The 15,615-nt window shown below is 37.8% G+C and overlaps 1 protein-coding gene and 1 long non-coding RNA gene across 5 annotated transcripts in view; both read left to right on the top strand.

Moving 5' to 3' along the window:
* The first annotated feature begins 9,452 nt into the window (after nt 1-9,452).
* LOC124293921 lies at nt 9,453-12,357 on the top strand. The gene is made up of 2 exons (XR_006903796.1): nt 9,453-9,515; nt 11,851-12,357. It is a non-coding gene; the product is annotated as an uncharacterized LOC124293921 (long non-coding RNA).
* A 78-nt stretch (nt 12,358-12,435) lies between these two features.
* Nucleotides 12,436-15,615, top strand: part of LOC107227896 (acetylcholine receptor subunit alpha-like) — a 138,110-nt gene continuing 134,930 nt past the window's right edge. For all 4 annotated transcript variants that reach the window (XM_046736926.1, XM_046736928.1, XM_046736927.1 and 1 more), the window contains exon 1: nt 12,436-12,639. In XM_046736926.1, the coding sequence (XP_046592882.1) occupies nt 12,436-12,639 (204 nt within the window). The remainder of the gene's footprint in view (nt 12,640-15,615) is intronic.

Below are 15,615 nucleotides of genomic sequence, written 5' to 3' on the forward strand. Positions count from 1 at the left end.
TCATCTTTTATACCATCACCATAAAGAATAGCTGGTGTCAACGGATAAATCCCCGCTCAACTTTCTCATGAATATTTATAAATTTTCTCCTTCGATTTGAACAATGAACGATATTTCACCGGCATAATTTTCTTCACTGAGAATTTCTGGAATATATTAAAGCTTTGGTATTCAACGTATAAAATATCACCGTTTCACCAGCAGCTTTTCCACCATTTTTGAAGCAATTTTTACGAACAAAGGAAACTGATCTCCAGTTTTTGTTCAACTGTTCCAGATGTCGGAATTTTCAAAGTAACGTAAGTCTTTCAAGCCTCACGCATTTCTTGCGCTTTTCTTTTTCATTAACTGTTCTTCTCAATTTTTATCGATAATTCGTCTCAGAATCGTTATTGAGTCTAGTGAAAGTGAAGGAATTTAAAATCATTTATTTCTCTAACCGAATACAACATTTTTTAAAACTTATCGTACCATATTTGAAGCATGGAAAATCTGTCAGAAAAATCATTCTTCTCTCCTGCTTCATTTGTAACAATCATTCTTCGACCGGAAGTGAGAAGCTTCCGCGATCAATTCTACGATAAGCAGAGAAACCAAAAAAAAAAAAAAAAAAAATGAAAGAATACCGCAATTTCGTTCTCCAACAGTTTCTAAACTGTCTGCTGACTGTACGGACTGAAGTTTCTTTTTTTTTTTTTGGTTCTTTGAGGAAAGGGGATTCTTTTCTTCTTCGCGGTTATTCTGCGCGAGGACGTATGAATAAATCATCAGGAAAATAAAGGCACTTCCGGACGTGAACAGGAACCTCCGTCACATTCTCAACATTCCGCGTTTCACCCCGTCAGACGTTATTGTACGTATGTTGCGGATTTCTGTTTCGCCTATAACGATATCCCCGAAGAATTTTCTATTCTTTCGTCCATCCTTCTGCTTCGACTATACAGTCGCTGTTCTTCCTAAACCCCCCCTACGTAATATTGTTACAATCGGTAATCGCAACGTTTTTCCTAACAATATGACATAATTTTGCCGCTGTAACGACGTTTTGCCAAAGTACGAAACTTTTTCTGTCACTTAGAAACAGATGGATAATAGTGAAAAGCTATTGAAATAAAATTCAACGATAGTCGCGATACTTTACTTGACAGGAAGAACTTTATTCCACGGGAATTTGATCCGTTTCAAAGACAGTGTTACGTTGCATGTTGCCAAAATGGCAAGAAAAAAAAACTCGTTTTTGAAATCTTATTCGTGAATTCATGTTAAATCGAGTGTCCTGTCTGAAATTGAGTGGAAAAATTTTGCGTGAATTTTTTAATAACCGATCATTTTCTTGATCTCGGTGAGTTTGTTGAAGAAACTTTCACCTGAACAAGTCCGGGCGTAATTATTTCAAAAATTGATATTTGCCAAATTCGTAAGTTAGTCTCAAAGTAACGGTACAATTAGAGAGCGTGTCTATAATCCATGGCACTAGCGATGACAGAAAAGCGGTCTAATCCACTTTGGCCAATTATGCGTGTGGGTATAATTTTCAAGAAACCGTCATCGCAAGTCTACAACGATTCGTTTTTATCAAAGAGCGGGATTATTAAATCGACGTAAGGAGGATTTTTCCTCGACGAATTTTGCATCGAAAGGGTCGAGATTTCACCGTCAAGAGAACCTCTCGAGACTTGATAAGCTCCAAAAAGGTGCGTTTAACTTTTTCGTCATTGTTGTTATCATGCCCATAACGAGCGGAGGTAATACAGTGAAAATTCGCGTAAGCCAAGGAGGCCTCAGAGTTCGTATCCGGCGTACGAATCGCAGAAATATTCCGCGTAAGGAATAGAAATTCCCGCTGTATCTCCTTACGCTCAATTTAGCCATGGAAAAAACGTCGAATAAAATTACCCGGGTGGGAATTTCCTCCCGTACTACACGGCGGCTTCGCTTCTTCCAAAAGCGCCGATCTGCTCGAGGAAGTGTCCAAGTCCTCCGGGGCTGATCGGATCGGGATTTTTGGCTTTTCGCCAAAGTCCTTCGCGATAAAGTGACGCGGGGGGATTTTTCCCTCCCACTTGAGACGGAACGTGTACGGCCTACAACGTCGGCGAGGATCAACCGACTCCCGACGAACGTGTCCGTCGATCACCGGCACTCGCCAACTTTTTCACATTTTTCATCCTCGCCGCGTTCCCGACGAATCGATCCTTCCGATATGTATTTTATTGCGAGATATTCGCGGGATCGAATATTCATCGAATTATTATTATTGTTATTATTGTTGTTATTATTATTATGTACCTTATTCCCGGCTCAACCGTAACTCGAGTAGACTTTTTTTGCCCAAAAAACGAGACGAGGTATACAGAATATTATTAGCTCGTAAGCGTAAAGCATTTGCGGGAAATATGAGGTCAAGCTCGGTCAACTCGGGCAGTAAACCGACTCGCGGGAATAAACCTCGACTTTATTCCCTTGTTGCGTAATGCATTATTAGCCGTGACGGGAATTTCTTTTGAAAATATTACGGTAATATAAAATGATGGAATTACGAAAAAAAGCTTTTGTGTCGATGCATCGTTTCGAATCGGTGAGAATATCTGGTTGCGTATTTAATTTAACAACATTACACTGATATTAACGACGGTGAAAAAATTGCAACGCCGAAGGGGCTATTCGGGAAAAATGGTATCTGGTACGGTAACTTAGTGTAGAAAATAATATTCTCAATACAGCGGAGTCATTGTTAACGTGACGGCGTAACATCACCGTAGAAAGATAAAAGATGCAGAGTATTTTTTTGAATGTAAGAATAGATAATAAGATAATAATGTTTGAGGAAGTTTTTAGGCATATATTGACGTGTGATATAAAAAATTGCTATCGAAAAATATTCAAAAATTGCGACATTGGAGCCATTTTGGCGAGAGAATGATTTTGATTATTTGTTGACGTTAATTTTTTTAATTGTAATTGAATGTATGCCTAATGACTTTGTCAGATATTATTATCTTACTACCTTTTCTTCCGTCAGAAAAATGAGTGGTCAAAAAGCGTTTTTATTTCGTTCAATGAAATCTGAGGAATGTAATAAATATTTCGCCGTATTTGAAAAGATTTCAAACGAATCATCGACGACCAAGCTTTTTCTTTATAATTTCAGTACTTTCGATTGCTGCTATTTTCGAAGAAATAATTAGTCGTTGAATACTCAAAATGGATATCAAATAGGCGGTAAGATTAAATAGTTACTACAATGACTCAAACGGTTAACTTCAACATCGCTGCGTGCAGTTGAGGCAGGAAAATTTTGAGGCAAATCCCGATTCCCGCAAGTTACATTCCCACCGGGCATAATCCAGGATGGAATCAGGCTTTGTCTGGGAACGGGTTGTGTCTTGCGGTGACTGAGCTTCCCAGCTGGTTACGCAAAATGTCTCGTTAACCGCTCCTTTAGTGGCACGATGCGCGTTATCGCCATAGAAATGCCACGTAGCGATGTGAACTCGGTCATATAGATCCGCTGATTGCGGGATAGTTGGAAAACAGACTCGATGTGCTGTTTTCAAATCTCGCAGGAAATTGCGCCGATATGAGTATATAAGTCGACACGTCTGTTTTGAAAAATTGAAATCACAACATCGTTTCTCAATATTAGATATGCCATTTTTTATGTACTTAAATGGATATATTTTCTGTTCGGAAATTTAGCGCGTGATTTCTTAAAGTCTGAATCTGTTTAAAAAAAATTTCAGCAAAAGAGAAGAAACATTGAATCATTGATAAACGATATCCGGAAAAAGTTTCATGGCTAGAATTACTTTTTAATGACAAATGTGTTTTTTTTTCTTTTCTTTTTTTTTTAATACACACGCCCGCGTACACAGAAACTGTTGTGAGAAGATATCAATTTTGTCACTATTTTCTTAAACTGAACTTTCAAGATTTTCTAACGAAACAAATTGTCAACGCAAGTGAAATAATTTCAGCGAAAGTTTAGTAGACGAGACCTCGAATTCTGATAAATTTGTTGCGTTTTTTTAAATTTCAATATGGATCATTTTTATACGGACATATGTTTGACGAGTTGCATTATAGTTATGAAGCAGAGAATTAGAAAAAAAAAGAATCATAATAACAATAGTAAAGTACACTATCATCTGCATAGAGAATAAAATAAGGAGAAAATGAAAACGACGCAGCTTCCAAAGTACATAATTACTTGAATTACTTGAATTACACGAGCATTAGGAAAATCCTTGTAATAACAATAATTGTATGAAAGTTATCAGCCGGTGTGGGTAAAAATGTATAGGGCATCCCTTGCCAACCGACGCTCAAGTTCTTCTTTTTTACACCAGTTATAAAACTGTGAATCGCATAAATATTGATTCAGGTTGTTTCGGAAGGATCGTGAAATAGCAAATTCCTTTTCCAAAAAAATTATTTAAAAATTTCGATTGTTTCCTATACTTATGAATTTACCTAGATTCACGGGTCAGTCGGATAAACAAGAGAGTGAAAAAATCTTGTGATTAGATTACCTTTTTTCAAAATCTACGAGTAAAGACTTTACCATTGAATGCCAATCGTTGATTTATTTATAACTCCATAAACCTGTTTATTACACATTCAACCGACACTGCGATGAAGAAAAAACCAAAAGAAATAAAATAAATAAAATAAGTAAATGAAGAAAAAAGCGAATTCAGCGAATATTTCGATTTGAGGATGAATATAACTCGTCGATGGTGAAAATCTCGCGAGCCAGGAAAGTTAAACTCTCCGCAGAGTAAGAGGTTGAGAAACTTTGAAGAAGAGTTTTCACCGCGTCGCACGAAACTGAACGCTCCAACTTCCGGGTAATAGGTAGAATGGGAATTAAAAAATATTTCGTCGCCATAGAAACGCCGTCCGCGTTTAAGCTCCGAGAGTTGGAGGTGTGGCGGCGTCGCGACGCCGCAGCTGATTGCGAGAGAGGTGAAGATAGGTATATATATATATTGTACGTCCACATAATTCCCCCCCCCCCCCCCCCCCCCCACCCACCCGCGACGCCTCGGCTTCCAAGCGGAGCGACGAAGATCATTAATATCTTTTCTGCCACCCGTGGGAAGTCCTCCGTCTTCGTGTAGGTTTAAGGGAAGAATTCTGCAAGGCTTGACGGTCATGTTCGGGATGTACAGTCGGATTGAAAAAGTTTGGTAATGTTTTAGCGAGGAAACGGTGATATGGTTACAAATTTTAAGTGTTCAATCAGCGCTCCTACCACGTAAATCGGAGTAAGAAAAGCAGTAAAATGCATTTGGGGTACAAGGACGAAAGAGTTTCATCGGTTTACACTCTGCGAGAAGACGCCGAAGCGTCAACGTATCGATACCTCGTAGGATGAATTTTTCAATCTATATTTGCACGTTTCAATATGTTCAATTTTACAATCTGTATTTTGTTTTTTTTTTTTTTTTTTTTTTTTCGTTATTACGGAAAGTATAGTCACATTCTTCTGAAACTTAGCGTTACGATTTTAGCAAGTTTATAGCCGTCGACAAAAATAAAACGCATGTTACGAAAACGTTCAAACGTTCGTCAAAATTAAAAATGAATATTTATATACGGCGAAGGAGTATTTTAATCGCGGGAACGTACGAATGAATTGATGAATGAATGATTAAAAGTAATCAACAATCGACAATTTTATTTGCACAAGCTTATACACTGTCTGAATTGTTAATTTGTTGAAAGAAAAAAAAGAAAGGATACCTACAGTTTAATTGAAAAGAAGGAAATTCATTCAGAACTGATAATAAAATGAAATTGGCTGATATTACTTCCATAAATATGTTTAAACAATTTTCTTTATAGTTGAACGTTGTGTCCTTGATAATAATTTGTTTTTCTTCGTTTGTTTTTTTTTTTTTTTTTTTTTTTTTGCGTCAATAAAACAATACTTACGACAGACAACAAACTTTATAAAATGATTTTATTGAAGCCTATTAAGCTTGCCCTGAATTGTGAAAGTTACCGTGATAAAATAGTACGTCTCGAAATACCGAATTTCAAGTATAAACACCAAATTATTTCAACTGCGTCATAGAAATTTAATTGTTCTAATATTTTCTCACCGAAAAATCAATAATTTCTGTTAGATTCTCACGAGCAACAGCCGATTCAATTCATCTCAAGTCGAGTCGTGATGAGCAATTACGTATTTCTTGAAGAATTGTAACTTCAACTTATGTAAATTATTATAATTGTTTGTATCAGATTTTTCTCGTGCCAACTGGCTAACTAAAAAACGAAATCTGTCTTGGACAGATTTTAGGAAAGTCTTAAGCTTGTAGAAAATTCATTTACGAATGAAATGAGATATTTTTCAATAGAATAAAACGAACTGTACGGATTTTTCGGTGACGAAATAATGGAATAATTAGATTCCTCTGACGTTGTTAATTCCAAGGTTCTTGCAATTTATATTCAATGTCGAAACGTCTCTTTCTGAATCACAGAGACTTTTTTTTTTTTTAAATCAGATTCAACTTGACCACCTCCTTCAGTTATCTTGTTCAACTTTCGTTTTTTCTTTTTTCTGTTGTTTTTGATTAGACACATTTTTGACCTGACTATACGTCCCATGCATCCTCAAAACAATTACGAGTTCAGTCACGTAGCGGAGTGTGTGCAGAACATTCTTTTGCCTTAACTGAGAAAATACCCTTCGCTCTTCTCGTTTTTTTTTTTCCCTCTTTGCAGGAATAAATCTTTTCCGATTGTTTTTATCTTTATTACGTGTTATATACATACATATATATACACATTTTTTTTTGTACCCCATACCTTGATGTATCAACGAAAAGTCATTAAACGAGCGTTTAGATTTTTGCAACGATTAGTAGATCGCATTTTTTAAAATCAGATTTTCTTTGTGGCGCAAATTTCTCGCTGAAAATGATTCGAACTTGAAGGTTTACAGCGTCGTGTTTATATCTCGAAATATTACTCGCAAACCTTTGAGGTAAACCAACCTGCAAGCGATTATGGAAATCTCACGTAGTAAAATGTAACGCATTCTAGTCTTTTAATTAAATCTTCCAATTTGTAGAGAAGAAAGAAACGGGAATGTGTAGAATATACGTAATGTGGTTGTGGGAGGTACGTAATCCAAGTGTATAAACCCCGAGGATTACAACCTGAATTTGCATAACGAAACGAACCGCGTTATGCACGGAAAGGTTGCGTGATTTTTAGAAATTTAGAAGCCGAATCGAATCTCGAACATTCTTCGCAGTCGGATGTAATTAATTACGCAACAATCAATGCGATTGATCCTTTCTTTGAATTCGACGAATTTGAGTGAAAATTTTAATAACAATTGCGGTTCCAAAATTCTCATCAGATTTTATTTTATCTCTAGACGTCGGTGGGGAACAACAAGTACATAATGATATTTTATGATATTCACTCGTTTTAACACCATGTAAGACGTGACCTGTTGAGCCACGGTAGATTACTCACAAATTTATTCAACGCTTTCACAAAAATTGAAACATACGGATTACATTGCAAGAGTTTAAACAGTTTGATTTAATGTAATAAATTAAAAATGAACATTTATGTACAGAGAAGGCGTATTTTAACCTTGCCGAGGATCGAATGGGCGATTGATTGATTAAAAATAATCGTTGTTCACTATTTTATTTGCACAAGCTTACGCACCTCTGATTTATTCATTTCTTAAACAAATAGAAAATGTATGCAGCTTACCTCAAGAGAAAGAAATTCATTCTCATTTGACTGATATTACGTCCACAAACGCATGTCTAAAAAATTTTCTTTATGTAGTTTGAATTTTGTATTCTTAAAAATAAGATTTATTTCTTTTTGTTTTTTTTTTTTTTTTGTGCCAACGGAACGTGACAGACAATAACCGTTACAAAACAGATAACGAAATCGTAGAAACTGCATAAACGATCATAAAAATATTGACGAGGAATAAACAAAGGTCGCAAAAAATGTTGCGAAAGCTGCCTGAGAACGATGAGAGTATCTTCAAAGGCTGATGAATAACAATTAGTTACTAGGAAATATAAAGTGGATGAAAATAGTCAAGTTTAGTGTGATTATAATAAATTTGTTATCGGCAATGACTTCTTAAAGGTTCGGTAATTACATTTCACTTTCACACATGACCGAACGTACGACGCGCGTAGAGACGAATGCGAGTGTGGAATCAGCACGTGTCGTATCGAAAATTATTTACAAGCAGAATATATACACGACTGAGGGTGAAACGGGAAACGCAGGAAACGTTAGAATTAACGACGAGCTTATTAGTTATTGAACTGTCGGCTGTGTTTGCCTCGTGGGGAGGTAAAACCGTTCGCTCCTCTCTTTGTTGCCATTTCACGACCTACGCTACAATGCGTATAATCTGGGAACCAATACTCGCTGTGAACATTAAGTCTGTGTCCGTGAGTGTTTACCAACTGTGACTGACTGAAGCAGAAATATACGGGCGTTAATTATCACTCCGAGAAACAGTTATTACCCCTGAAACGTAACGCGTAACATCCAACACCTGACGTGAAAAATATACAACAGCCAACGATTAGTGTAATTGATACCGGCCTCGGTTTTAAATGAACGAAAGTTGGGAGGGATGGAGAAAATTCAAAAGAGCGGATAATCTCAATCAGCGCTACCTTTTGTTATTTATTTATTTATTTATTTTTTTATTTCTCTCTTTCAAGTCAAACACGCGAAAGTGTCGATAAAATAACTAAACGGAGGAAATTTCACAAAAACTACCCCCAACTCCTAGGATCGCTTACATCGAATCTTACCCGCCTGCAGGACCAATCAAATATAAAATGTCAACGCAAGACCGTCGTTCACCGGTGTAAATAATACCGGCAGCGATAAAAATCGCCTGCGGGGATACCGAGAAGCGTTACAAAAAGAGTAGACGACGGGAAGAAGAGAAGAGAAAAAAAAAAAAATAAACAAAATACGAGTAAAAAAACAATTAAACAAAACAAAAGAAAGCATCGCCGGAGGGTTCGACGGAAGAAGGGTTCGGGTTAATATTCGGGGTTTCTGGCTGGTATAACGGAATGTTGGTAACAGCTGATGCCGGCTCCGCTTTGTCGGAGTATCTCCCCTCCCCACCACCCCCACCCTCTCTCTCTCTCTCTCTCTCTCTCTCTCCCTCTCTCTTTCTCTCCCCGAGAGTGGCGCGCGCAGCGGGTCCAGGCCAGGTCGCAGCATCCATCCCTCGGGAGTCGGGGCGGCCGGTTCCAGTGGCGCCCTCTTTGCCAACAGCCCCTCTCGCCTTGAAACGAGGGGCCGAGGCGCAGTCAGTCGTGGGTGAAGTGCGCGCGAGTGTGCAGGCTGCGCGAACCTGCCGAAGTGCGAGAGGCGAGGAGAGAGAGAGAGAGAGAGAGGGAGGGAGGGAGGGAGAGAGAGGATACGACGTGCGCTACGTCGGCGGGAGGGGGCGGGAAATCGGAAAGTGCCCCGACGGTACTTAGGTCAGTGTCCAACCCTCGCCGATCCCTAAACTCTCGCAATTATCATCAACCCCCAGTCGTGGAAATTGAGCGGTTCGAGCCGCGCTCGTTTTTTCCGTTCCTCCTGTCTACCCTTGAGCTTTTTTTTTCATTTTTTTCTTTTTTTTTTTCCTTCGTTCGTTACTTATGGTTGAATTTCGCTCGAGGTATTTGTTTTCACTCGTCTTATTCGTACCGCATCTCAAGATAGTTTTTTTTTTTTTTTTCATTTTTTGATCGAAATATTACCACCGACCGAACGACAAATTATGCTTTTTTTTTCTGACGTGAGTGAAAGAGATGGCGTGGAAATTTGGTCGTATTTAAACGGTGCGGATGTTTGATCGTTTGATTTATTTTACGTAATTGAACTGAAACGATAGTTGGGACTGTTTTATTAATTCTTGTTTGTAAGTCGATCGTGTAACTTTGACGAACGTTTTTGCGAGACGATTTGAAATGGAGAATCTAATATCAAGCCTGAGAATCAAATCGGTATTCGAAAATTGGCAAAATTTGCTTTTTAAAGTTACGATACGATCGGGAAAGGTTACTGCGGCAATTACGAGTGCACCAGTTTTGGAATTCGAGTAACAATTACGCGGTGAAATATTGTCAGCGAGGATCATTGATCGGTTTTTCAAATTTCACACACGGCTGAGACATTAGCATTGAAATAATCGCTTTGTTTCTCTCGGGCTTTCCGAGTCGCTCCGAGGGGATGATTTTGAGAGGCGAAAAGATACATCGAACAAATTTTCGATACCTTTTACGTATCCGGAGCCTGCACGGAGAGAATCAAAGAACAGATTTGACCGAAAGCTTCGGGAAAATAGGAAAACACGAGATTTTTTGGTGAAACATAATTTTTAAAACGTAGAATTTACTCTAGAAAGAGTTGAAACTGTTCAGGGTATAATCTTGCGCATTTATAGCGTGAAATATTTTCACTTAAATTTTCTCTTCTCTTTCTCTCCGTGTGCAAAATGTGAGGGGTAGAAGAAGAGCTTAATTCGCGGTGGGTGAAATGAAAGGGCAGCCGTACAACGAAATTTTGCGAAATTCTCAGGAATTTCGCGGAGCCGTTTTCATATCCGTAATGAAATTCAGCCGAGCGGCGCCGCGATGATTCGCTGCAGGTTGAAACTCCGGAATTAGTACATATCTCACTTTAATTAAGATTCGTATCTGGCGTATACTACGAGGCGCGGAAATCCATCCAACCAACCAACCAGCCAAGTATAATTTCGCATCATATCTTGAGAAAGGGATCATCAACGCCGCGAAGCGACGGACTGTTTCTTATCTTAACTTCTCCGGGTACGATACGTGCGCTATAATTATTGGAACAAAGTTTATGCAAATGCAAAACGACGAAGCTGAGAACGACGATAACCATAAACAGCAGCAAGCGTCCGCGAAAAAACATTTTTCTTTTCATCTTTAAATCCTTCTACCGGAAGTTATTTCATCGGGTTCGTCAGGTTGAATCGTTGTATAATTTTCATCTCAATTCTGCGTTCAGAATTTTACTTCCTACCGTATCGGCAGGAATTTTATTCGATTTATCGTTCTTGCCAATTTCTCCTTTTTTTTTTTCTTTTTTTCATAATTGCAACGCGTATTATTATTTCTTACAATCTAGACTAATTATCTTATACTCTTGTACGAAAAGTACAAATTAAATATCTTTGTCATCTTTTAAACAGATATGATATATATATATATATATATTACAATCCTGAACTAAGTTTAGCGTATTATCATTTGTCAGAGAGAATCGAAATTACTTTTTGCAGAAATCGTTTCAAGTTTCATGTTGTCTCGTCTGATAAAGAAAAAAAAAAAAAATCCCAACGCATAATATGAGAACGTAATCTCGTAACGAGACTTGACAGAAAATCGTTTCAAAGTTCGGGCATCGAATTCATTCCAATTCTTTCGTAAATTCAATGATCAAAAAGTAAAAGGACAAAAAAGTAAGCTGTGTTTTTCCAGATTCCAATCATATCGTACAACCTTACGTACAGTTTCGAACTAACAATCGGGCAGTAAAATAAGTATGTGAAAAACAAGAGCGAAATAGGAAATTATTCAGTCGGCGTTTTCCTTCCAGCCAGTGTGGCGTGAGCCTCGCTCTTACAGGCTATCCTAAATCGAATCCGCGCGATCTCGCATAATAATTCTTCTCGCGTTTTTATGCAGAACTCGTATTCAGGATTGTGGGTCTCCCTCCATTTCCCGCCCCACCTTTTTTTCGATTTTCTAAACCCTTCGTCCATTTCTCATCTCTCCAAATATCGCGATCCTTTTTCAGGTTCTGATAGCGAAGCTGTTCGAGTCACCGAACAGACTCGTGCTGTTTGTCAAAAATCGATTGACGAACGTGAAGTATTGACGATAATAGTTGAAAAAAAAAAAAAAAAAAAAAAAAAAAAGAGTCGACAAGAAGAAATAAGATCGAGTAAACGCAACGAAACACGTTCAAAACACTCGTTGTTTCGCGGTGGTGATAAGAACTATGTAATACAACGATTGTTCCAAAATTTTCATCAACGTATAAAGAAAACTCTCGTCGACGAACGACTAGAGGGGAAAGAAAGGCAAAAGACAAAAAAAAAAAAAAAAAACATAAACCTCACCTCTAAAACACCCGTGACTGTGATAATTATCGAAGCTGGTGTATCAAGACTTGAAGTGAATAACAAAAACAACAATAATAATAACATAACAAGGAGCGTGTACCCTTGAAGTAAATCCACTTTGCTGTGAAAGTGACCGAAGGGATAAAAAAAAAAAAAAACAAAATAAGATTCGCGGTGGGGTAAATAAGGTTTGGGTCGGGGTGGGGGGGTGGAGGGTGGAGGGTGGAGGGTTGGGGGGTGGGGGGTGGGGGGCAAGCATGTCCCCGACAATCGGGGAGACTCTCCGCGTTTGGCTTCTCTCGGCGTTGGTCGTCCACGTCGCGGTCGCCGGTAATCCAGACGCGAAACGTCTATACGACGATCTACTTTCAAACTATAACAAACTTGTGCGTCCCGTCGTCAACACGTCGGACGTACTCAGGGTTTGCATCAAGCTGAAACTCTCCCAGCTGATCGATGTGGTAAGTCGTTTGATTATATATATATATATAAGGTTACGTTTATCCGTCTACCAAACCAACCGGGAAGAATTTCAATCCGTTGAAAACGGTTGGGATGCGAGATTTGTACGATTGTAAAAGCGATTCCAGGTTTTCGTTAGCGTAACGATTTGAATCGTTTGATAAGGAGAAAAAAGTATGTTTGGTTTTCATCGCAATAATGTCGTTGGTCAATTTTTTTTTTTTTTTTTTTCCTGGCTGTTTACAAATTGTACCTGTTTATTTTACAGACCGAGGGGTCGATCATTGTGAAATAATTGAGGCACACGTGACACTGTTTAAACCCACGTAGCAATGAATATTTCAGAAAAGTTTCTGAAATCTTTCACGAAAGGAAAGAAACATTTCAAAAATATTACAAAAAAAGGTTCCTGCAATTTTAAAATGTACGCGCCAGAAACTTGCGAAAGATTTCTTGATTGTTGTTGTTCGTAAAAGATTCTCATAATCTTTCTATGAAATATTTTATTGAAAGTTTCTTAGAAAGATTTCGTGTTATGTGGGTATAAAGAATGCGAAAGCTTACATGGAATGCTAAAGATTACAAAGAATACAAGAGATCACTGTAACCCGTGTAAGCCAGATTGGAACAATGATTAATCCCTCGTTGACTGGATATTTTTCAGTTAGATAAATCTGTGATATTAATTTATTGTTTCACCGACGTTGAATTATTCCAATTGTTTGAATCTCAACCTCAAAAGTTTAATCACGTGACGTTGTGCGATCCTTCGTCATTTTTATGTTTTATTTATTCGTAGATGATAAATTTTTGCGTGCACTTGCTTTGCCCTTCGTTTAATCCTTGCGTTAATCCAATTTTTAATCTCCTCTTGTTTCTCAATTATTTTCATAATAATATATTTTACCTTTATCAAAAACCCTTCCCGTGACGAGTTGCACCAATTTTCATTCATTTTCTACCGATTTTGAAACGTAAGCAGCATCGACGATCACTAAAAATGACAAGCATAAATAATATCTAAATATAAAAATTAAGTGTATAAGTAAGTTATCGATTTGTCAACGGCCCAGAAAATCAAATTGACGAAACGAACGTTCGTCAATTTTCTTTACGCAAACAACCACTTTGTTTAAATAATCGATTGCTCCGAAACAAAGTACAACGTTCCACGCGTGATAAATAAACATTAATGTATCCGTTGACTTGTAAGCAAGAATTCTCGTAGCGCGTTCCTATGCGAATTACGTTATAATCACACAGCGTAATTTATCTTTTTCGGTGTAATTTTGGTAAAAGCTTGCGGTTCGCGGTTAGGAAATAAAACGAGGGCGCAAATAAAGGGATCGTTTTTGCGGCAGTCTCGTACTTAAAACGGAGCAATAAACTAAACCAAGAGGGACGGTAGCTTTAAACTTTTCTCTCTCTCTCTCTCTCTTTCTTTCTTTCCATGTATAAAGACGACATAAAAAAATGCACGAAAAACGTTGTTACTTTGACGCGTGACGTTCAAAAATTTCACAATTTTGGCTGGAGAGGCAGGAGGGAGAGTAAAAAAAGAATTGAAGCAAGGAGAAGCGAGGGGAAAGTAGTAAGGAAGGGTGAAGGAATATTTCTCCGGGAGAGAGATTTTTGCCCCTTCCATTATGATGACGGAGAAGAGAGTTTGTTGATGGTTTTAGACGGCACCGAGTCAGGTAGGCTTGCATACCTCGGGGTTGGTACGAGAAAGCTCTCCGATGTGTAACAGCCAGCTTGCGACTCCCCGTGGATGGGCAGTAAACATTTGTTTCCCCCTGCGCAGACACCGTCATTTCATTTTCGCTAAGCGTACCGAAATGTAACGCTTCAACGATGCTTCGCGCGCCTTAATATGGTTTATGTAAGTTTGCATCTGTGTGTGTGTGTGCCAAGGTGTACGTATGCTTGAGTTATGCTCGTGTACAGGCACACAGAAGACTCGAGGGTTTAAATTGACGAAAATTCGCCAGGCTCGAGATTCTCACCAACGAAACGGTATGAATATTGAAATTGTTACTTTGCAACGCGTCGTCTGGTGGATGAAAAAAATCAAACTTATGGAACCAGACTGAGAGCCGACCGTTTGCCGTGTTTTTTTTTTTTTTTTTTTGCTTGCGGATATAAGTAGAACGGGAATATTGTTGATTACGTTTCACTGATTTATGCGTTATATTCAGTTATTTGAAAGCCAAAATAATTTGGATTTGATCTCGTTAAGATTGAAAACTTTGCGTGTGTGGTGACGAAATCGCACCGACAATCAGGCTCTGATGTCATGAGGATATTTTCGAATATTACGAGTTGTTAATATTATGTTTCGCATGGAAGGTCACCTGGTATTATCGATTTTAACACGGTATTAATTCATGACGTTGGTGGGGGTAAAAATACAGAATGATGAAAAAGTATATGGACTTGAATTAATTGATAAATTTAATTTGAAGAATTTAAGAACGTATGAAAGCAAAATATGGAGAAGTAAGAAAATGGAAAGATCAGAGTACGGAATGCCAAAATTTAGAATCGTCAGAACTTTTTTCGTTAGTATGTTTTGACCTTTCTGTATCTTGTCTTTTTGCACTTCAACTTTTCACATTTTCAATCTTCTATACTTGGACTTTGTACAGTTTTATAATTCTAGGAATTAGATTTTTGTATCTATGAAAATTCGATATTTCAATCCCATCATTCGCTGATTTCCGGTATTTTGCCTCCTGACAGTTTTTTTTTTGTTTTTATGTTTCTCAAAGCTTCTACATTAGATGATTATAATTGATGGTCTTGCAATTCGCAAGGCAGAAGTCTTCATGCGCGTTGTGTTCATGAATATATGATACAATATACAGAAAGTTGAAATATTCTATGGAAAAATCAAAATATAAAAAGTCGAAGTTTATAAAACCAAAGCTTGGAATCGTTGTTATTTTTTTAATTACACACGAGACAGATTTTCT

Source organism: Neodiprion lecontei, chromosome 4, assembly GCF_021901455.1.
Source record: "Neodiprion lecontei isolate iyNeoLeco1 chromosome 4, iyNeoLeco1.1, whole genome shotgun sequence".
NCBI classification, from domain to species: domain Eukaryota; kingdom Metazoa; phylum Arthropoda; class Insecta; order Hymenoptera; family Diprionidae; genus Neodiprion; species Neodiprion lecontei.